The sequence below is a fragment of the Papaver somniferum genome, unplaced genomic scaffold, assembly GCF_003573695.1.
Source record: "Papaver somniferum cultivar HN1 unplaced genomic scaffold, ASM357369v1 unplaced-scaffold_81, whole genome shotgun sequence".
NCBI lineage: Eukaryota > Viridiplantae > Streptophyta > Magnoliopsida > Ranunculales > Papaveraceae > Papaver > Papaver somniferum.
Window position 1 is genome coordinate 8,726,601 of NW_020651082.1, and position 21,937 is coordinate 8,748,537.

Below are 21,937 nucleotides of genomic sequence, written 5' to 3' on the forward strand. Positions count from 1 at the left end.
TCCTTTGGTTATCTTTGATAGCGAAGCTAGTGATGCCGAAGATGATAGTGGAGAGGAATCTGATGGTGCTGAAGGAGAAAAGTCTGACGATTCTGATACACCGATGGATTAATCTTTGTTTTTTCTTTTATACTTTTGTATTGCACTACTTGTATATTGAATTCTCTATCTTTTACTTCTCTATTTGCTTCTACCTACACATATCAGAAAAAGTAAATGTTCTTTTTGGCCATTTTTATTTAATATATTATTTTTAACTTTTCCCTTTAAGAATTTGTTATCTGGATGTTCATTTGATATTTTTGTTCTCGAATGAGGATTATTTCCATCCAAGTATTTGAACAGGTTGTTCTTTTATTCGTCTTTCTCCGCGAAATTTTGCGATTTTGCTATTGGGGATATCTCGCCGCTTTGTTTGCGATATTTTCGCTGCTTTGTTTCTTGCTTCTTCGTGCATCTCGTCATAGATTAAATTTATTGGAATTTCTTACTGTATCAATTCTGGTGTGTTCTTATGCTTCCTTCCTAAGTAAAGGTCTTATTATGCCACCCTTTTCTTTTCGACAAAATCGCAGGACGTTTTTACACTTTCATGTAAGAACTTATTGATCCTACCTAAACTTATTTGTATGATTTTTATTGCATGATAGGCCTAAATATTCTTGAAAAAATGGAGCCCCATGACATTGTTGTCTTGTGACAAAATCGCAGGACGTTTTTACACTTTCATGTAATAACCCATTGATCTCGTCTTATCCTTTTCTTTTGAATATCTGTTGCGACAATATGACATGCCTAAATTTCCTTTCGAAAATAAAGTCCCATGACATTGCCGTCTTTTTTTACACTTATCAACTCCCCAATGGAGGGTGCCGCCCTTATCACCTCCCTGGTTGCCCCTTCAAGGAGACGTACCTCCATACAAGATAGGCTCCTCCCATCCGGTCTTAACAACAACCAGTTGTTTTCGCAGCCTCTTGTCCGTTTTTCCTATAGGGCTTATGGTTACGAGACTGTACCCTAAGTGGAGTTTTCTTCAGGCCGAGTGTAGAATAATCCAAGACTTGCCAAGAATGGCCAGGTACGCTCCAGACGTCCCAGGCACGCTTGGATCAACCGTGTACGCGCCTTGATCAAATTCTACACTCATTAGAATAGTCCCTCAGTCGCCCAACCTAAGTCATATATGCTTAAGCTGAGAATCCTAGGTGGCTCTCCTGGATGGGCTTTCATGGACCCCAAATATCCATGACTCAGGTTCCGGCTGCGGTATGACCTTTCCCTGAGCTATGTTAACCAGATGCCCCCTCCTATGACGTATTTTAGGTCTTACATTTTCCTCTTGCGAATTTTATTTCGCGAACTAGGGTGTACACCATACTCGGTTCGTCCCATTCTAATATTTCAATGATATCTGATTGACATCTTCATAATTGCGAGATTTTTGCAAAGCCATATTTTAAATCTTTATTCAATCTTCTTTTTGTATTTCAGTTCTGCTGTAATTTCCCCATCTTCTTTTTGTATTTCAATTCTGCAATAAGACAATAAAAAAAACTATTTTTTTTGTAAAAGCACCTACTTTACTTTACCTTTTACCTTTCTTCTTTTCCTTACTTCTTAAACTTTTTGCCTCTGCTGCTTTCTGCTTTCATGGTTTCAACATCTCCCGCCACTTGCTTAATTAGTTCCTGCGAATTTGTCGCTGCCTCTTAGTTTTTGCAAACATTTATCTCGCAATATCTCTTCAGTTCTCCTGCCAACTGTATCCACCATCATTCTCTCGCTCCTTTGCATTTGTTGAATGTTATACCTCCAACTTCCTTTCTTCCGTGCTTTCTCTTCGCAAGTTTTCACATCAATCTCGTAGTATTTTTTTTCCCTTCTGTCGTATCTCCTTTTATTACGCCATCTCCATTAGGATGTGGAACTTTAATGCATTGGTGCAACTTTGAAGCTACACCTATAATTCCATGTAACCATGGTCTTCCGATTAATGCATTGTACGGTGATTCTACATCAACAACACAGAACTTAACTTCGGTAGATAATCCTTTTAACGGGATTCTCATAGTAACTTCTCCTTTTGGTTTATTTGTTGTGCCGTTGAAACCATATATCCTATAAGTTGAAGGTATTAACTCATCATCTCTCCCTCCCATTGTTTTGTAAGTGTGGTAAAACAATATATCTACCAAAATTCCTGTGTCGATCAAGACTCTGTTTATCGCCCATGATTCTTCAGCTTCACTATCCTCATCTTCATTGAACTTTGGGATAATCTTCAGTTTTACCACTAATGGGTTATCGTGCATTTCTTCTCCCTCTTGAATTTCTTCTGCTGCGAACGAGATATTATGCTTTTGCCATTCTTTCAAAGGCAATATCTTTGCAATGTTCATAATCTCTCTTCCATCATTGTCTCTTGCGAATACTCGGCTCAAGACTGTGTCATGGAAGTCTTCAATTGTTTTGTACGAATGTACAATTGAGTTGCAAAACAAATTATTTGCCTTCTCTCCGACTTTAATTAAGAATGTATCTTCTCCTTTTGCTTCATTCACTCTTAGGTGTTCCAATGCTGGTGGCGGTGGTAGCTGGTATCTTGGTTGTCTTACCAAGAAATGATTTAACTTTCCTTGGTCTATCATTCTCAGAATTATCTTCTTGATGTTTCTACAATCATTTGTTGCATGCCCGTGGAAATTATGATAGGTGCAAAATTCTTGACTTCTATAACCTGATATGGGTTCACTCCCCATGTTCCATGGTGCTGGTATGTTCTCCATCAATATTATTTCTTCCCAAATCTTTTCCACGCTAGCATTCAGGGGTGGCATCTTAATTTCTTCCCATACAGCTCTATGACTTCTCTGTCCTCTATTGTATGGTTGCCTCTGTCCCCCATAGGTTTGTTGCGGCTGATCTAGTCTTTGTATCTTGTTGTTTCCGCCACGGTTGTAGAAATTTCTTTCTCTGTTGAACTCCTCTTGATCTCGACTTCCCATTGCTACCAATTTCTGTTGGCAATTGCTCATCAGCTTTTCTCGTTTTTCCTGCGAATTGCTCTCCACCGCATTTATCATTCTTGGAAGTAAACTTGCGTATGTCATTCTTAAATGATTACCTGTGACCTGATATGATTCCTCCTCATTTTTCTTTTGATATACTCTTCTTGGAACTGTCGCAGCTTAGCCATAGTGATTGTGTATCTTACGTTGAAGATTTTCACATATAGCAGGTTTATTTTGAGTATGACATTTACATATGAAAAAATGAGATTTCTCTCATCCACTCGACCTGCCATCTCGCTACACATTGTCTTCCACCTCATTATTATGTGCTTCAGACTTTCACTTGCCCTCTATTTTATATTGAATGCATCTTCAATTCCTAGACGTGAAGAGTTATTGCTTATGTATGCTCCCAGAAATACAACTCGCAGATGACTGAAAGATGGGATAGTATAATTTGGTATCCCTTCAAACCATTTTAGTGCTTCTCCAGTTAGACTTGATGCGAAATACTTGCATAGTACGATGTCGTTATTTTCCCACTGCAATATACATCTCATATATGCCTTGATATGCTGTATTGAACAAGTCATTCCATCAAAAACACTATTTAATGCCGGCAAGTTTCATTTTGGAGGTATTTCTCCCAGCTGTATCTCTCTTGTAAATGGTGTTTACTCAGCTTCTTCTATGGCTTCATCTAGCTGTCTTCTTCCTCCTTATTTTCTGTCATTCAGCATTCCTCTCATTTCGCTAACTCTTTTAAGATTTTATCATTGACGCCAGGGTTTTCCTCCATTGGCTTCTTTAGTTTCGCTTCTCTCCTTCTATGCTCATGTCTTTCCATTCTTGCGAGATTATGAATTTCTTCCTCCTCGTCCTCGTTTTGCCTTTTTCTGCAATCTTCTTTTTCCCTTCTTTGGTGAACTCAGATGTGATTATTCCCTTCATTTTCTCTTCTATAACTTTGTACATTTCTCAGCATTTTTGTATGTTGTCTATCGGATTCTCTCTAACGTCTGCCAAATTCTTCGCTACTACCGTTACTACGATGCTGTCCGCGCCTTTTCTCTCGATTGTCTTGATCGTTCTGACGTATTGCTGCTTGAAATTCTCTTTCTTCTACTTATTTCCTTTGTCTTTGCGGTGCATCTGTTGGATGTGCTTGTTCCACATAATGCTTCCCAACTGCATCTTCATTCACTTGATGTTTTTCATTCTGGTGGACATTCTTTGTATACAAATTTATTCTCATTTCTCCCCTGCCTGATTCTGAATTTGTTCTTGTAACACTTCTTGGTCTCCTACTCTATATCCTTATGTTCTCCATTCTCAATTCATGGTTTTGTCTTGTTAAATTTGCTCTATCTTCTGCTTCTATTCTCCTTTCTTCATCTATTCTTTCTCTGTATTCCTCTGATGCTTCAATTTCCTCATTTCTTTGAATTATTCTTCCAATTTCTTCCCCTTCTTGTTCTTTTCTATCTCCTCTTCTGAGTCTGCCCTCTAGGTACGTACACTTACTCTATCATAATCAACAACTTTTTTTCGGATTTGCACATTTTGATTCGGTGGCTGAATTTGAGTTTCATCATCATTTTTTGATTGGTTACTTCTCATTCCTCAGACAGAAGATTCTTTTGTTTCGTTACCATCTTCATCTTCTCTCCTACTAGCCAATCTCCTACTTCGTCTTATGATTGTCGGTTGTTCTGAAACATTTTTTTCTTTTGCCATTTTTCCTAATTAATCTTTCAAATTTCTTCAAAGAATGTTTATAGGTTCAATTCCAAGCTGTTTCTAGCGCCAACAATGTAATTGCAGGAAATCCTACAATACACCCCAAGCTATAATTCACAAGATGAATGATGATTTTATTAAGGTTTTCTTACTGAAATCACAAGATAGACTCAAATCAGAAAGATTACAAATGAATTTTATTTATCTTTCTCACTCCTATTGGCTTGATCAAGACTCGAAAAAGCTCCCCCCCTATTTCCAAGTTACTCAACCCTTTATATAGGGTATTACATAGTGGATGACAGTTAAGACAACCCTTGTTTTCGGATCTGACTTGCGATGTTCTCGCGGATGCACAATGATTAATCTCGCAAAACTCTTCAATCTCGCAAGATCTTCACACTTTACCCGTGATATAGCTGTCACTATCGGCCACGTCATTCTTTCGATAATCCTGCGAAGTCTTCGCAACCGTTTTCTGATCACAATCTCGCCGACTCCTAGTTCTCGCAAGATTCTGCTCCTACACAAAGAAACCGATATATCCTTACAGGCAGTTGTGGCAGCCAATTTCGAGCATAATCTTTTCCATATTGTGCCAATTGCAATTGCGCATAACCCCCACCTAGTTTTAACAAAGGGGTAAAAGGAGCGCCACAAACTCCTCAAGTAAATAATAATAATAACTATTAGTATTATTATGAAGACGGCAACACAGGCTTCTATTGAAACACAAACAAAATGTTACATGTCATTGTTTGGTTATGTTGGGAGCCGAACAACAAGTTGCACTCCAACACTTTTTTGAATAATAATACCTAACATCATTATAATTATTATTTACCGAACATTTGTTGGCCAGTCGTGTCTATCCTTGTCATGGCTTATTTCATTTACTAAATATAATAGTAATCAAATTTATTTATATATGTTAGTAAAGACTACTAAAGACTTAATGATTTAGCAGCCAGATGCCATATTGCCACACCTTTCACCTTGGTAGCTTGTTTTTGGAGGACCATTTCTGCGAAGGACAACTGAAAAGGCAAAAATAGTTGCTATATATTTCACATTTTGTAAAAATTGTCCGGCTAACAGAGTAACGGGCGTACCGGACACACCAGTCACCGGTTTTTTGGTTCTCTGTTTCAATATTTTTCCTATAAATAGATAACGTTTTCTGTTCCATTTTTGCAAACTAAATTTTAACACACACTCAATCAGAACCCAAATTGAGATGGATCCAGTTTTAGTAGCTACAGAGTTCGTTGCGCAGTACAACAATACGTATGATAACAATCCAACTGGACTCTTTAATTTCTACGTTCCAGGCTCAACTCTCACAGTAGATGGTCAGCGTGTCGATGGTGATCAGTCCATTGTTGATCGGCTAAGCGGATTCCAGCCTTGCAGTCACAACACTTTAAGTGTTGATTGTCTGCTTGCTGATCCAGAAAACCCTGACGAACCTCTCATCGTGATGGTCTTTGGTGATTTTGTGATGACGGGGACTGAACGTAAATACACTCAGGTAAAGTATAGAAAACATGATACTTTCTGTGAGCATCAAAGTCTGCATTTTATATAATTTTTTTGCCGTTATTATCATTACCGTTGGCTCTTACGTAACGAAACAGGATCAGTCAAAGACTGGTAAACTTTATCAATTTAACAGCCGGTTTACTTATTACACTGTATAATCGGTTTTCTTAACCATAGCTATTGAATATTGGCTCTCGTGTTCTTCTTTTCACCGTAGGTTCCTTTATCTTTGTTGTCTCCAAAATAATTTTTGCCTCGACCGCGGGATGGTAATGATCCATAAAAAAATCCGTTCTATTTTTAAACTGATCCGGTTTCAAATGTGTCGTTGCTAGAAGTTTTATAATTTGAACATGTTTTGTATCGGGAGGTGGGGTTACACGACTTTTCATGTACTAACTAGTAGTTAGGCCCGGTCCAGTACTTTTTTTTGTTATGGACTTTTTTTTTTTGTTCTAAAACAACAAATAACCTTAAGTATTAACTAGAATGCTTTAAAAACCGAAAAAAAAAAGAAAACCGATACTACAGTACCGTTATCACGGTGGGGAGGATCGACCGAAAAATGAAACACTGCGGATTGCATAACGCGTTATACATCTTTTTTTTTGGTTGGAATGTTATTTTGAGGCATATACATCATTTTAGTGGTTACATAACGAAATTAATGGATTCATGAACCAAATATGATTACATAATTCGTTATGCATCTCTTTATTTGTTGGAACGATATTTTTAGGCATATAGTATCTTCGTTTCAGAAAAAAAGATACTCGACAGTTTCATTTTTACCTAAAAATAGGCCAAATCGAAAAAGTGAAGGTATGACTTTTCCTGAAACGGGGTGAATTTTTTCTGAAACAGGGTGAAAATGTCACTTTTTCTGATTGCATAATGGCTATGCATTCAATTTTCGAAAATCGTGCATAAAGCGGAAATATCATTTTTCCTGAAACATATGAAGTATATTGTTTTATAAGTTGCAACGGAAAATTAGTTGCTGCATAAACCAAAATATCGCTATATAATGTGGTGATTTGCATAATGACTATGCATTCAATTTTTGAAAATTGTTCCTAAAATAATTAACACCTCCGAATTTTTCATAAAAACTCTAAATTTGATGATGTTGTTTGTACTCATTGGGTAGATCTCTTTAAAATCTTTCAATGAGATAAAATTTGTAAAATTCTAAGACACGAATTTTTAAATATGTTATATTCTAGTTTGTTTTCCCACCGTACCCCTGGAAAATTAGGATGCATAAAGAATTATAATAATTGGACTAAAAGGAAGGGACAATTTTATTCAGTGGAAAAATAACAGGAAAAAAAACACATGGAAATCAAATCCTCATTTTACAAAAAAAGTGGCTAAGGTCGGCCCGATTAACTAAAAATCATAGGTGCGAGGTGCGACCAACCTCAAGCCAAAGCCAAGCACTAGAGATACAGCTGGTATTGATGCTAGACCAGGGATATATTTGGTGGGAAATAAAGTTAGTATAAATCAAATTTCAATAAGTATTCTTTCCGTCCTAAATTTTTAGTCCGCTTTGACTAAGTCAAAATTTTAAGGAGATCGGAGAAGTATACAAAATTATCCTTTTTAAATGCTATATTATTACCAAAACTAAAAAGAGTATATAGGTTATGGAGTATATAATAAAATACATATTCGGTAATTTAGTTATTCATAGAAATGTTTAAATAGAAGATAATATTAAACATCTTTGTACGATTAATTTAATAGATTTGTTTCCTATTAAGGAAAATATCATTTAAGATTTTAAATTGGTTATATTTAAAAATAATTTTATAATATAAAAAATTAAATGATATATTTGAGAATTTGACTAAAAAATATGATTATAAACAGAAACTGGCCTATATTTTAAGACAGACGAAAATAGAATAGAGGACAGAAATTTTAAGACAGATGGAATAATAATTAGTAGGGAAATGATAAATATAATCAAGAATAAAGATTTGTCAATAATTTGTACTAATATCATTCGAAAATGATTTATTGACCGGAAGAATGAACCAGGGTTTCCCATTCTCACACCAAATTTGGGTTCCATGTAATAATCTGGTGGTGGATTCCTGGGACTCCCAAGTTTGAATGAGACACGGAAGACGGTACATTGTTCGAGTCATTGTAGAATTATTGATTATCATTTGGGTTAAAAAGAAAAGAAAGAAAGAAAACAAGTCAAACATCATTGGGAGATAGGTTGAATCAGTTTTTGTCTGATTGAAAGAGGGTCAAACTAAAACAACGGGAGACGCTAGAGTCACCAAGTTTTTCACTGAAAAGGCTCCCGAGAAACAATCCGACCCCTTTCCTCGTGCTTGGCATCAAGATTGGTGCGTGCAAAAATGAGGTCTGCTTTTTTATCTCAGCCGGTGATAACTATTGGATTTTTTCCTCGATTATTATCAATACACAAAATTGGTTAAAAAGATCAAAATCAACAATTTTTGGGTGAAAAGAATATTTAGATTTAGTTTAAATGGCCAAAATTTTAAAAATTGTCAGGGTCGTTGCCATTTTCATCGTTGCCATTTTCAAATATTTTTTCTTAATTTTAATTTACACGGGATGTATCCGGTTTCATCCTTGCTATGTTTTAAATTTAAGCTAGGATGAATCCAGTTTCATCCTTGCTATTTTTTTTGTTGTCCATTTCACCCGAACTATTTTTTACTCGTCCATTTGAACCGTGATTAAAAAATATTTGGACAAATGATCCATTTTTCGTTATCAATACAACCAACAATATTAAAAATTAATAAAGAAACATGTTTCTGTTTAAACAAGAAAATTATACTATGTTCTACGAATTAATTCCCATATCCTAGCTAGCAACGGGTTGTGAGTTATAACCCTAAAGGTGTCACTATCCATCCACAAAAAAACACATCAAAATAAAAGTAATATAAAAACCACAAATAACAAAAGTAACACAAAAACCCCAAAGGTGTCACTATCCACCACCAATCAGTAACACCATTGTTATTCAACGGTAACATGACAAACATCATCACAACCACCATCTTACCATCACCAACCAGCAACGTCATCATCGCCGCCACCACTACCATCACCAATCACCACCATTATATCCACTATCCAGCACCACTATTTCCACCAACCAGCACCATCCATCACCATCAGCTTCATGACCAGCATTGTCACTACTGACTACCACTACTAGCAACCAACACCATATCCACCAACAAATACTAGCACTACCATCACCATAAAAAGCACCACTACCAACCAACACCACCGCTAACCAGAAACAGTACCACCAAAAATTAGGTTTTATCATAAACTTACTGTTTCATCATTAAAATCTTTGGTTTCATGAAAAAAAATAGGCAAAAATAAATTGAAACCAAATTTGGTTTCATCATAGAATTTGATGAAACTAATTTTGGTTTCATCATAGATTTTGAATAAAATAATTTTGTTTGGGGTTTTTGTATCAATTTTTAATAATTTGGGGTTTTTGTATCAATTTTGTTTAATATGGAGTTTTAATGGATTCCAACATTTGAATGGAGTTTTTGTACTCCACATTTGGTCACCTTTGTGTTTTAATACTAGTTCTAAGCTAGGAATGATGATAAGGGGTGTTTAAGGGTGAGTAAGTTAATAAGTGACCCTTAAAGTCGTTTACCTTATAAAAATGCTCTTCTATAAAATTAAAAACTGAACCTAATTTCTTCCGGAGAAAGAAGAAATTGAGGAAGAAAAAAATAAGGAGCTAACTCTCTAAAAAAAGATCTCATTACTCTTCAAAACTAACGATAATAATTAGGAGTGCACAACGGCTGAGAACTTAAGTTCGGTTTGATCGGTCGGCTATGGAGCAGCCAACGTAAACAACCGTAGAATTATCGGTTTATACAAACGTTGGATCCAAGGTTCAGTATACGGCAGGGTTTTTTCAGCACTGTTCGGCTCAGTTAATCGATTTGGATCGGTTTATGTGCATCCCTCGTAATAATAAATTCACAGTCAAATTTACTTTCTAATTTCTGGAAGGTCCAAAATGAAAATGTGGTTTGACTAGTTTTTTTGTTTGACATGGGCATGCGTATATTTCTTTTTTATCTTGTTATTGCAGTAATTGATTAGAATACTTTCAGTATTGGTTATGATAAACATCTAGATAAAATTTTTCAAGGACGTCAAATATGGATATGAAATGTACAGCTTCTGGAATCCTAGCTAGTTCTTTGTAAACAAAAGCTTTGTTGATTTTTATTTTATTTTTTCTTTTGAATTTATCTTTTGTAATTCCTTCCTCTTTTAGTTATGTCTTAATTATCAAAATATAAACTTGTATATCTCCTTTTATCTATTTCTCGCAGACTTTCCATTTGTATCCCCAACCGGAAGGAGGTTACTTTTATACTTAATGACATGTTCCGCCTGCTTTTTGATAGCTCATAAGTGATCAGTTGATAACAATGAACATCATCGAGCAAAGGTGTCTCGATATATTGGTAATGATTCAATATCGTAATGGTGGTATATTATCTTCTTATTTAAAGTTCCTTTCGTCTTTTAATCTGAGCCTGGATTATAAGGTTGTTGTTTAATTATCAGGCTTCAAGCTGCCTGCTGTGTTTTGTTAACTGAATGGTGGTATATTTATGAGAGAATTACCTTAATTTCTGTTTTGTGTGATAGATATTGTATCCACTATGTTATATATTTTCAGCATAATAAAATGAAATAAATTTGATGTCTATGGGAGTTATAAAGTATTTTCGTTATCAATCTTATTGCATTCTTAAAACCTTCTTTTTTCTTTGTCGAGAAGGAATAATTATATTATCAAAGTATAGAATTACAAACGTCTGACTAAAGGGAGAAATCAAATGGGAAAACTATTTAGTATTTTACCAAGACATATGGCTTGTCGAAGCAATGTGTATGGGGATAGAATTACCTGTGAGTATGGTTAACTACAAATTTAGAAAAAGAGGCAAGTAAAGACTAAGGGGAGCACATATAACCGTAATATTGCTGTAAAATTTTGGTAAATTGGACTTTGAAGTAGGTAAAACTAATACGCACCGGTAAAACAACCGTTTCTTAGATTGACTTGTTATTCTAAATGCCCTAAAATGAGTATTATCAAAAGTTTTTATCACGCTACGGGTCTTCAATAACAAAGGTATTGAATTGATCATATGCGGAAACATTGAAGAACTTGAAGTACGGAGAATTCAAGGCGATGATGGAGATTCAAAAAATCAAGCATTATGGAGATTGATCTGAAAGGTTTATTCTATTGAATTCATATGTATCGATAGTTTTGTTACTAAGATTGAAAAGGGAGGAGACTATTAGAGGCGCTCGGTCGAACTCCCAAGTTTTTTTATCTCAATCTTGTTATTTATGTTAGTTGCACAAAATTATTCTAGTCTTCTAGAGTCAAGTCTCAGACTAGGATTAAAGTATAGTAGTTGAGTAACATATGTCATTGAATTCCCACAAATATTGATGTCTGGAGGAAAATGAAGAAATTTGCGAGAACTTCATCAATAAAGCTATGTATGTGAAGATTGACTTATTTTGTTTACTCAAAGTACCATTCTAAACTCTTAGAATTAATTCATTGAGACCTAATTGATATTAAGTCATTTCAAACTAGAGGTGATAATAAATGGTTTGCTAAGTTTATAGATGATTGTACGAGGTACTGTCATGTTTATATAAACTTGAAATTGAGAACTAGATGAATGTTATCGTTTAAACTGCTACCATTTAAATTGTTAGTTCTAACTATGGTGGTGAGTATGAAATACTTGTAGGATATTTCTGCAAATAACATGGAATAATACATGAGACAACAACCCTTTATTCACCTTAATCCAGTGAGCATAGGAACCGTACCCTTAAGGATATAATGGATGTCATGTTGATTAGTTCAGGATTACCTGCGAACTTGTGGAGGGGAGGTTATCCTCTAAGCTACTTACATCCTGAACAGAGTGATAGTATTTTCAATGATGTTGTAGTAAAAGGTTCATTGAGACTTGTGAAGGTTTGATTTTAAACTTAATAAAACTAAGAATATAGAAAACTCAAATATAAAAAAGTGTTTGTTGAAATTATGGAGAGGATGGGGTTAGGAGTTCACCATTGGCCGATATTAGTGATTTAATAAAATAATAATCATGCAACTCAGCATCCAAATTGATTCTAATATAATTGCCTAGACATGTAGATTTTCAAAAGAATAGAGGTTAATCCAAGCATAGAATATCAAAACCTAAAACAAGCATATTCTATCAAGAGAAAATACACCAAACTAATCAAAATCATATAAAAAATTTTTAGTTCAATGCAAAAATCACAATAGAGTTGTTATAATTAATTACAAATAGAAATGTATCACTTTTACCGAAGCAACGGCTTCCTCCATAGACCCAAGGATTGGGTTTATTTCATCATGATGGAAACACGCTCGAAATTCGATTTCATTGCGCCAAATGTGCTTATAAAGATGAATATGTAAGAAAACAGGGATTTGTAACGCTGTAACGCTATTACTATTACAAACTGTGACTGTTACAAAGAAATGGTACTTTAAATTCGGCGTTGGCACTGTTGAACTGTCGCTGAAAGACTGTTGCAAAACGGAGAAAAGGCCACGGTTTATAAAGACAGTCTTTAACAGCTATATATGTTCTTGATGTTCTTCACAGATGTAGCAACAGAAATATTCGTTGCAACTCACGATTCTCCACTCTGTTCTTCAACTAACCTAGCTCCTTGTCGCCAGTTCTGCAGTTTGAGAAACAGTTATTGCATATAGTCTTTAGGTAAAAACTTATATCTTAACAAGTCTCTCATTCTTTTCCAAGTACATATAGGAGGTTTGAGATATTTTCTACGATCATCACAAAGTTTGTCCCACCAAGCTGTAGTACCACCTTTCAGTTTATATGCAACCAGTTTAACTTTAGAAGAATCATGTACCTCCATGTAGTTGAAAAACGACTCTACTTCATAAAACCAATCTAACAATTCTTCGATGTTTAAACCTCCATGGAAGTTGGGTATATCATCTTTTAACTTATATTCTGGTAAAGAACCATAAGAATTCGCTTTTAATCTTCTTTCTTCTTCCCAGTTTTTTTCTAAGACTGCTTCAGCTTTGTCTTCATTTTCATCACTGTGTATTATCACAGTTGCAGGTTTCTTATAAGGACTATTAAGGAAACTCTCAAATTGTTTTGTGAAAGTAAGAAACTTGGAAATTTCTTGTGAAACAAAATTATTTTGAACAAAAGGATTCTTGTTACTTTTACTTGTATCATCTCCCTTTGTTTCACCTGATTGCTTGTCTTCTGTATTGGCGTCGTTATCATCAATTAAATTAGGCATCTCCAAGTCACCAAAACCAACATGTTTCCATAATTTGTCTAAACATTCTCCATGCATATCAAGTCTTTTCTTTAGAGAAGTTGTAGCTGAATCAATCTTGGTATCAAGCTTGGTTTCGAAGGAACTAAAAGACGTTTCAAATTGGTTTCAAGATTCTTAACACTACGGGAAAAATATACATCTACAACTGGAGATTTACAACACTTCGCTATACATATTAGAAAGTCCTATGTTTTACAACTGGTTTCAAAGGAAGAGTTGTCGTATATCATCACTACCAACCCATAGGAACAAGGGGTTGCGCTAATAAAACAAACGACAACTCCTTTAGCAAAACTGTTGTGACGACATTTAGGTATAACAACTTTGTTTCATAAGTGTAGTGAATTATCCTATCACAATTCTCACAAGTGTTGTTGAAGAACACAAAAATATGATAATGAAAAATGCGTTAAAGGAGAGATTCGAACATGAACCTAATGCATGGATGTCTAGCTCATCAAGATGGGTTTATGCAGTTCAGTGTTTAGATTGTAGATCTGTTTTTGAGTGTTTTAGTGAATGTTGGTTTCTTTTTTTGCAGGCAATGCCAGTGAAGAAATACCAGCCTTCTTCAGCTGTTATTAGCTTTTTCACTGCAGTTGTTGTTAAGGTACTTGGTGCTTTGAAGGTTATAGATGCTGATACCGTGAGAAATGTTATCCCCTTTGTACTTAATGGAGTTGATCTAAATGCGAATGGAGGCTCTGACCACAAGGTAAAAGGCTGCATTTATTTTATGGATTTTGAATTTGGATGAGTTTTACTTTGTGCCATTATTTGATTTTTATGGATGTACTGTACATTTAACTTCTTTCTTTCCGTTTTTAAACGTTTCTATCAAACTCATAGAGTTTGCAGTATGATTGTTTTCTGCGTATGTCGAAATACATCTAATTGTCCTTGAATATTGCTAAATTTATGTAGTTGGCTTAAAATTTATATTACTGCATTTGGTTTGTGTTCCATTTGTATAAGCCACCTATGTTTGGCTTGTGCATTTCTAATTCTTGTTCTTTTGTCTCTTTGTGTTTTGTCAGTCACAGATTCAGATGTTCCCAAAGAAAGCAATGGAGAGCCTCAATGAAATTAGCTAGTTCCCTTGGAAGTTGGAACTGAACTCGAATAATTTTTTTTATTGTATGACATGCACTTCTGTCTCTTTCTAACTATCTGCTACAATCTTTTTCATTTTCTTGAAGGGATTTTGTTGGAGTAATTTTTGAGAAAACTAACTTGTTTGAATCTCTTGGAAATTCCACAGGTATTAATTACTAAGTAACCTCCAACTGCATCTATCCAATCTGGGCAAAAAGCAAACTACAAGTTGTGGAAATTCAGGATTTGCTGGTTTGCTTTACAATTGTATCCAAGACACATTAGAACCATTAGCTAGGACTTGTAGACTTGGATATTTTTTTTAAAGTTAAGTGCTAACTGATGAATTGTACAATGAATATTTATTTTTACATAAATGGTCATTTGGATGTATGGATGCAGGTTTCATTTCATTATAATTTAAATAAATGGTCATTTGAATGAATGTAAATGTGTTATACTGGCAGCTTAATGTGAATGTGAAATACTTTTGGCAATTCGGTTTCAGCTATAATTTTTTTTAGAAAAAGTTTTATGCACACAACTTCTGATAAGAGTTGTGTTCCATATTTCAACTACACAAATTAGGTGTTGTCCAAGATAGTTCTACAACTCTAACAAGTGTAGTGCAAATCTTATTCATAATACTAATAAGAGTTGTTACACATTTCTATGATACACATCCTAGGTTGTCCAAGATAGTTCTGCAATTTTAACAAATGTCGTGTTACATATTTGTACCATACACATCCTTCATTGTCCAAGATAGTCCTACAATTTTAACAAGTGTTGTGTTACATATTTGTACGATACGCATCCTTTGTTGTCCAAGATAGTCCTACAACACAAGCAAGAGTTGTGTTAGGATTTCAAAAAAAAATCGAAAGAGAATCACAACTTTGGCAAAATATTTTCGAACCATGAATCACATCACTCTTTACAACTCTTAGTCAAGCATTGTAGAAAAGCTTGGACTTTCTACAATACCCCCCTTCCACAATGCATAAAATGGAGTTGTCGTAGGGGTACTACAACTCTAATATGTAGTCGTCAATGATGATTTTTCCCGTAGTGTAAAGGACTTCAAAAGTTCTTCAATATCAGCCATTGTAAAGATGATGAAATATAAAAGTTTTAGGGTTTTGAGTTTGTTGCGGAAGCTGTGTAAAGGATCTGTTTTTAGATAAAAATCTAAAAACTCTATATCTGATACCAACTAATGTAGCACAGAACAGGATTGAAATGGATATTTAAGTTTCGTCAGAAACTTAATAAGAAAACTGATTCAAGGATCAAGATTCTAAGGTTTAAAGATTGATAATCAAATTGATAATAATAATATTGATAATAAGATGTGTTCTTTAAACAAGAAGGCTTAGCCCTTATATAGGCTAGCATGACCGACTAAAAACATAATAAAGGAATTCTACCCAAACTAGGAAAGTAAAGGACTTGCGAAGCAAATAAACTAAAATAGACGCAAGGGATCAATAGTCACTGTTGATCCATACGCAAGGGATCAACAGTCATTGTTGATCCAACATAAAGATGTACTACATCACAGACTGCTAAGGTTTCAGCTGATGTGCATCAGAAAAGAAATCAATACAGTGAAATAAACCAAAAAAATAACTCATTATCTTCTGTTTTAGATCGGAACAACTAAAAGACAAGACCACCAAAAGAAGAAAATCTACGAAAAACATATATAAGATTTAATACATAAATTCATCACATAACAATTAGAAGAGACTAATAATCAAACAAAGGAAAAAAAATGTACATCAAAAGAAGAGATTAATAATCAAAACTAACCTCTTATTAGTAAAAGAAAAATCAATTGAATCTCGCCATTAAGATTGAGAAGAAGAGTTTTTTCAGCTGCAAGAAATTTTTTCGGCTGCAAAGAAAAATGTTTTGGCTGAATATTCGATGGAATTTAGGGGTTTCATCTCTTCCCTTCAGCTAGAATTCCAATATTACCCTGATAGTTCACAGAAAATCCTGAAAATATCAAATATCAGATATTTCGCTCGTACCATTTTCGCATGTACCGGCCGATATAGGAAAATATCGTATCGCGATATTCTGGTTTCCGTTTCACTCTACCACCGGTAATATCGCCGATATATCGGCCGGTAAGAACGAAATTGACTACATTGGTCACACTTCATTTTGCGTGCTTTTGGCACTTGGTTTAACTTGCTTACTTCTCCATTTTCCAATTGCCAATAAAAAACCCCTCCAACATCCAACTTGATTATCGTAGCAAGTGCTTCTTAGCTTGAAATGATTATTTGCACATGTTACCTAAGTGTGCTTCAAGCGTAACAAGTGCTTCTTAATTAGGTATTCTATTGTTATTGCATTCTAGTCATTGAATCTATAAATATGTAGCTAGATGCACTCTTTCATATGCATAACACGAATGGCTCCTCCAATTTCTCCGCATTTCCTTCTTCTATTACTCATTGTCCTTTGCTCTAGTACTGTTCTAGTTCAATCCGTTGTTCCTAAAGATAAAACTTTCAATTTCATAAACCAAGGTAAGTTTGATGATGGTACTGCTGAAGATAATTGGTACGCTAATGGTTACCGCTATGTAGGCCTATCTTCATACCCCTTCAGACTATATTTCTATACCATTGGTTTACGGCGTGCTAACAAACTTGTTCTTGGCATAAGCGGCGGCGATCCCTCCGGACAGTTTATGGCGTGGGTTTGGATGGCTAACCGAAACGACCCTGTTGGTGAAAATTCTACTCTCACTTTTGGAAGTGATGGTAATTTAGTCCTCGCTAATTTCGATGGTCGTATAGTTTGGCAAACTAATACAGCCGACAAAGGTGTTACCGGCATTTCCATGCAGCCTAGCGGGAATTTAGTACTTCATGATCGTAAGGGGAGATTTGTCTGGCAGAGTTTTGATTATCCAAGTGATGGCATTTTAGCTGGTCAATCACTCAAGCACAGCCGTACCAAGAGACTCGTTAGTCGTGCAAACTTTTGGGAGAGCCGGGACGGAGAGGAGAGTATTGTGATTGGAAAAAAGGGGTTCATAATGTATCTTAATAAATCTGGCAATCCTCTTTACGGATATGCAGGTTGGGAAGCTGACGGTCTTCATAGTGTAACATTTGATTCGGTTCAACAAGATGAACCTGCTATTGTTACTTATTTTGTAACCTTGGGTTTTGCAAACATAAAACAAGCTGCAAACACTACCTCTCCACCTTCCCAACCACCACCAGTTGTGGATCAGGCTACAAGATATAAAAGAAGGCTACCAGGTCCTCCTCCTGCACCGGAGACTCCGACTCCAGAGTTCAAGGTGGCTCTTCCTCAGATCCGACCACTACAGCGGAGGATCATACTTGCCAGAGTTTATTTTGGAGACACTAGATTTATGGGAGTGAAAGCAGATCTTAAATATTCCTTTCTTAGGCTAGATCCGGATGGAAACCTAAGGATTTACACCTTGTTTGCCTATCCAAACAATCATACGTGGTGGACCGAAACATATGCATTTTTCTTAGATACTGTGGAAGAGTGTTTATTTCCATCAAAATGTTGCTCATTCGGATTATCAAAATGCAGTGCATTATCTCTTCGGTGGTGCTCGAATTGTAACGGTTGCCCTCCTGCTATGCAATCAGGTTGTATGATCAAGACATGAAGAATGATTTATCTTCTTAGCGAGTCTTTCTTGCTGGAGATCATTATTAAATGCTTGTTGTTATTTCTTGCAACCGCATATTAGCAAGTCAATCCATAGTATGGAGACATGTGCCCGATAATGCGGATCCATCACTTTTAAGTTACAAGTTTGGCAATATTGCATTGGGACAAATGACTTGCACATGTTGGCTTAGTACGTCACAGACTTGGCCATGCTTAAGGCTTTCTTGTTTGACCCGAAAACAGCTCCGCTGAAATGCGAATCTCAACCTATTGTCATTGCAGCTAAAGTATTTATAAATAGAAGCACTCTGATGATCAACATTTCACTCACACACACCACATAAAACCTTTTTCATGGCTTCTCCCAGTATTCTTCTCCATTTTCTTCTATTATCCATTATCCTCCTTTGTTCTACTGTCCAAATCCAGTCGAGAGTTCCGGCAAACGAAACTTTCCAAATCATAAACCAGCCAGATGAGTATGTTGGTTAGAATGTTGAATACCGGGCGGAATACCGGAACATATATGAAAGCAGACTAAGAGCAGAGGCGTTCGGGTTATATTTCTATAACACTACAGATAACGCATATATTCTTGGCATGGGTTCCGCTTGGACTGCCGACAATGACCTCATGTACTGGGTTTGGGATGCTAACAGAAACAACCCTGTCGGAGATAATGCTACTCTCACATTCGGCATAAATGGCAACTTAGTTCTGGCAGATGTCGATGGTCGTATAGCTTGGCAAACTAACACCGCTGACAAAGGTGTTACAGGAATATCCTTGAAGTCTAACGGGAATTTAGTACTTCATGACAAATATGGGAGATTTGTCTGGCAGAGTTTTGATTATCCAACTGATACCTTCTTGGTAGGTCAGTCACTTAAGGTCAACGGTAAAACTAATAGACTTGTTAGCCGTACATCAGATCGAGATGCTCGTGATGGTCCTTACAGTATGGTCATTAACCGTAGAGGGTTCATAATGTATCACAACAGTTCAGGTGCACTTGTTCAGTATGGAGGTTGGGAAGCAAAGGGTGCTTTAAGTGTAAAATTTAATTCAATTCAACATGATAATCCCATTGCCGCTACTTACTTCTTAACTCTAGGCTTTGGAACACAAAAACAAGCAAACCTCAACTGCAGCAGTGTTGCTCCATCCCCTCAACCGGGGACTGATCTCAGTGCGGCCCCAGCCCCGGCGCCAGAGGAGCCTCTTCCTCCGGTTCTACCACGACAGCGCAGAGTTATACTTGAGAAAGTTTATATTGGAGATTCGATAATCCCAGGACAGGCGTACAATTTTAAGCATTCATTTATCAGGTTAGGATCAGATGGAACCCTAAGACTTTACACCTTGTATCTGTATACTGGTAATATGTTCTTTTGGATCGAAGAAGCATCCTTCCGTGATACTGTGAAAGAATGTGCATAAAATGGGGAGCTACAATTAGATCAGCCAGTATGATTTATGGTATACGTTGTTGTTTTCAATAAATGTCTTTTTTTTTTCTTTCTTCTCTGTTGGAGGTAAGATTTATTTCCTCCTCGTTTGATTAATAAATCGCTCGTCGTAGGTTTTAAAATTGCATTAAAAAGAATGTTGAAATCGCTCATGGCTCCTGTATGTATGAGTGTTGTTAGTGTCAACTACTTGTGTCAGCTCAATAAATATTTGCATTACTTACTTGTGCTAATTGATCAAGTATTTTGTTGGATCTTGCAACAATGAACAACACGTTAGATATATAAAGAATTAATCTAAAATAATTCTACCAAAACACCTTGATGTGGGCAGAATCACAGATTCAACAAGTTGCCCTTAACACATTAGTTCACGGGTATATTCGAGTTGAGTAATGCTAAACCCCTCACAGCGAAGATGTGTCCATGATAAGACTGCCCGATATAACTTGAGTTAGCACAACGCAAGTTACCCACTCTTGAACTCAGCAACGTGGATGGAAGTAAAACGCCGCACAAACAAAGGAAGAAGATGATAAAAAGAATTGCTTCTACTGTGTTTTTAAAACAGATTTTCGAGTTGTATGTAATACTTGCAAATCAATTTACATTTTGGTTTTATTCGAAAACAAGTAAAACACGTAAAAGAATTTACCCATAAATAAAACTCTTAAGAATTAATTTCCTAAAGAAAACTCGCCAAAAAATAAATCCGTGTAGAAAAGGGACTCGGTATATGACATACGCGCATATCGCATGGGTCAAAACATGTATTTTTGCCCACCCGCTCCACCCACGTTTTACAATACATACATAAGAGTATGATTTTTGCCCACCCGCTCCACCCACGTTTTACAATACATACATAAGAGTATGATTTTTGCTCACCCGCTCCACCCATGGGTCATTAGATCAAACCACACCAAGACCATAAAACCTTTTATTAAAACTCATTTTCTCCAACAATCCCTCACATGAATGAAACCACAGAAAACGAAAAAATCAGAGTAAGGAAAATACCATTTAGGCAAAGGTGTCCATGAGGTCTTGAACCCTTACTTAGTGAGAAGTTACCAGAACTACTTTCTAAACAATGAACCTAGTCTTGAACTGATAGCGTTGGTGTAATTCGCAACAACAACCACGTATGATATCCTCTTGGCGTTGCTAAGTTCGTGCTGTTTTGTCCAATTTGGCGCTGGACATATCCTGTTTCTCATAATGCTCTAGAGAATCGGCTCAATTCTCATAGGAAGCGCCCCACTTTCACATTCAGATAGGTGAGTTCCATCAAGAGTGTTTACTTCTACACCCCACTTCAATCTTAAATTGAAACTATGGAACTCATTAAGACGTATTTAAAAGTCATCCTCCACATGCAGTCACGCAATCACATCAACACCATAGGGAAGGGACAGAGAATGAAATTCTCTGATAGTGTTTACCTTTACCTGCGACAAATTAGTTGTCTTATTCGAAATCTTGATCTTGGAATCTCCAATCAGCAAGGTTGAGTATCCTTCATGGCAAGTTTAATTATTGAGCCTAAGACCCATCCCGATCGATGCTTTACTAACTATCTCCTTGGACAAACCTTTCGTCAAAGGGTCCGCGATATTATCCTTGGATCTTGTCCAATTTATGGAAATAACGCCAGTTGAGATTAATATTTTCAAAGAGTCATGTCTTCTACGCATTTGTATAAACTTTTTATTGTAGAAGCTATTCACAGCTCTACCTATCGTAGATTTTCTGTCACAATGTATAAATATAGCTGGCACAGGCATATGCCAGAGAGGAATATCTTCTAAAAGGTTTCTTAGCCATTCGACCTCCTCTCCTGCTTTATCTAACGCAATAAACTCCGACTCCATAGTGGAACGAGCTATACATGTCTGTTTGGAAATCTTCCAAGATACAGATGCACCTGCTCGAGTC

At 36.0% G+C, this 21,937-nt stretch overlaps 3 protein-coding genes across 3 annotated transcripts; all 3 read left to right on the forward strand.

Moving 5' to 3' along the window:
• Nucleotides 1-5,969: 5,969 nt before the first annotated feature.
• Nucleotides 5,970-10,926, forward strand: LOC113345399 (nuclear transport factor 2B-like). Its single transcript, XM_026589175.1, has 2 exons — nt 5,970-6,285; nt 10,682-10,926. Exons 1-2 carry the CDS (start codon nt 5,992-5,994, stop codon nt 10,727-10,729), a joined length of 342 nt encoding a protein of 113 aa, XP_026444960.1. The 5' UTR covers nt 5,970-5,991; the 3' UTR covers nt 10,730-10,926.
• Nucleotides 10,927-17,277: 6,351 nt separating this feature from the next.
• LOC113345269 (EP1-like glycoprotein 2) lies at nt 17,278-18,525 on the forward strand. Its single transcript, XM_026589059.1, has one exon. The coding sequence runs from the start codon at nt 17,278-17,280 to the stop codon at nt 18,523-18,525; it is 1,248 nt and encodes a 415-aa protein (XP_026444844.1).
• Nucleotides 18,526-19,130: 605 nt separating this feature from the next.
• Nucleotides 19,131-19,970, forward strand: LOC113345270 (EP1-like glycoprotein 2). The gene has a single exon (XM_026589060.1). The coding sequence runs from the start codon at nt 19,131-19,133 to the stop codon at nt 19,968-19,970; it is 840 nt and encodes a 279-aa protein (XP_026444845.1).
• The last annotated feature ends 1,967 nt before the right edge of the window (nt 19,971-21,937 follow it).

What these genes read in the sequence shown, in the direction of transcription:
- LOC113345399 (XM_026589175.1), top strand. Translation starts at nt 5,992, where the DNA reads ATGGATCCAGTTTTAGTAGCTACAGAGTTCGTTGCGCAGTACAACAAT. An exon ending in CTGAACGTAAATACACTCAG is followed by an intron (nt 6,286 to 10,681) that starts GTAAAGTATAGA and finishes TATTTCTCGCAG; the next exon opens with ACTTTCCATTTGTATCCCCA.
- LOC113345269 (XM_026589059.1), top strand. Translation starts at nt 17,278, where the DNA reads ATGGCTCCTCCAATTTCTCCGCATTTCCTTCTTCTATTACTCATTGTC.
- LOC113345270 (XM_026589060.1), top strand. Translation starts at nt 19,131, where the DNA reads ATGGGTTCCGCTTGGACTGCCGACAATGACCTCATGTACTGGGTTTGG.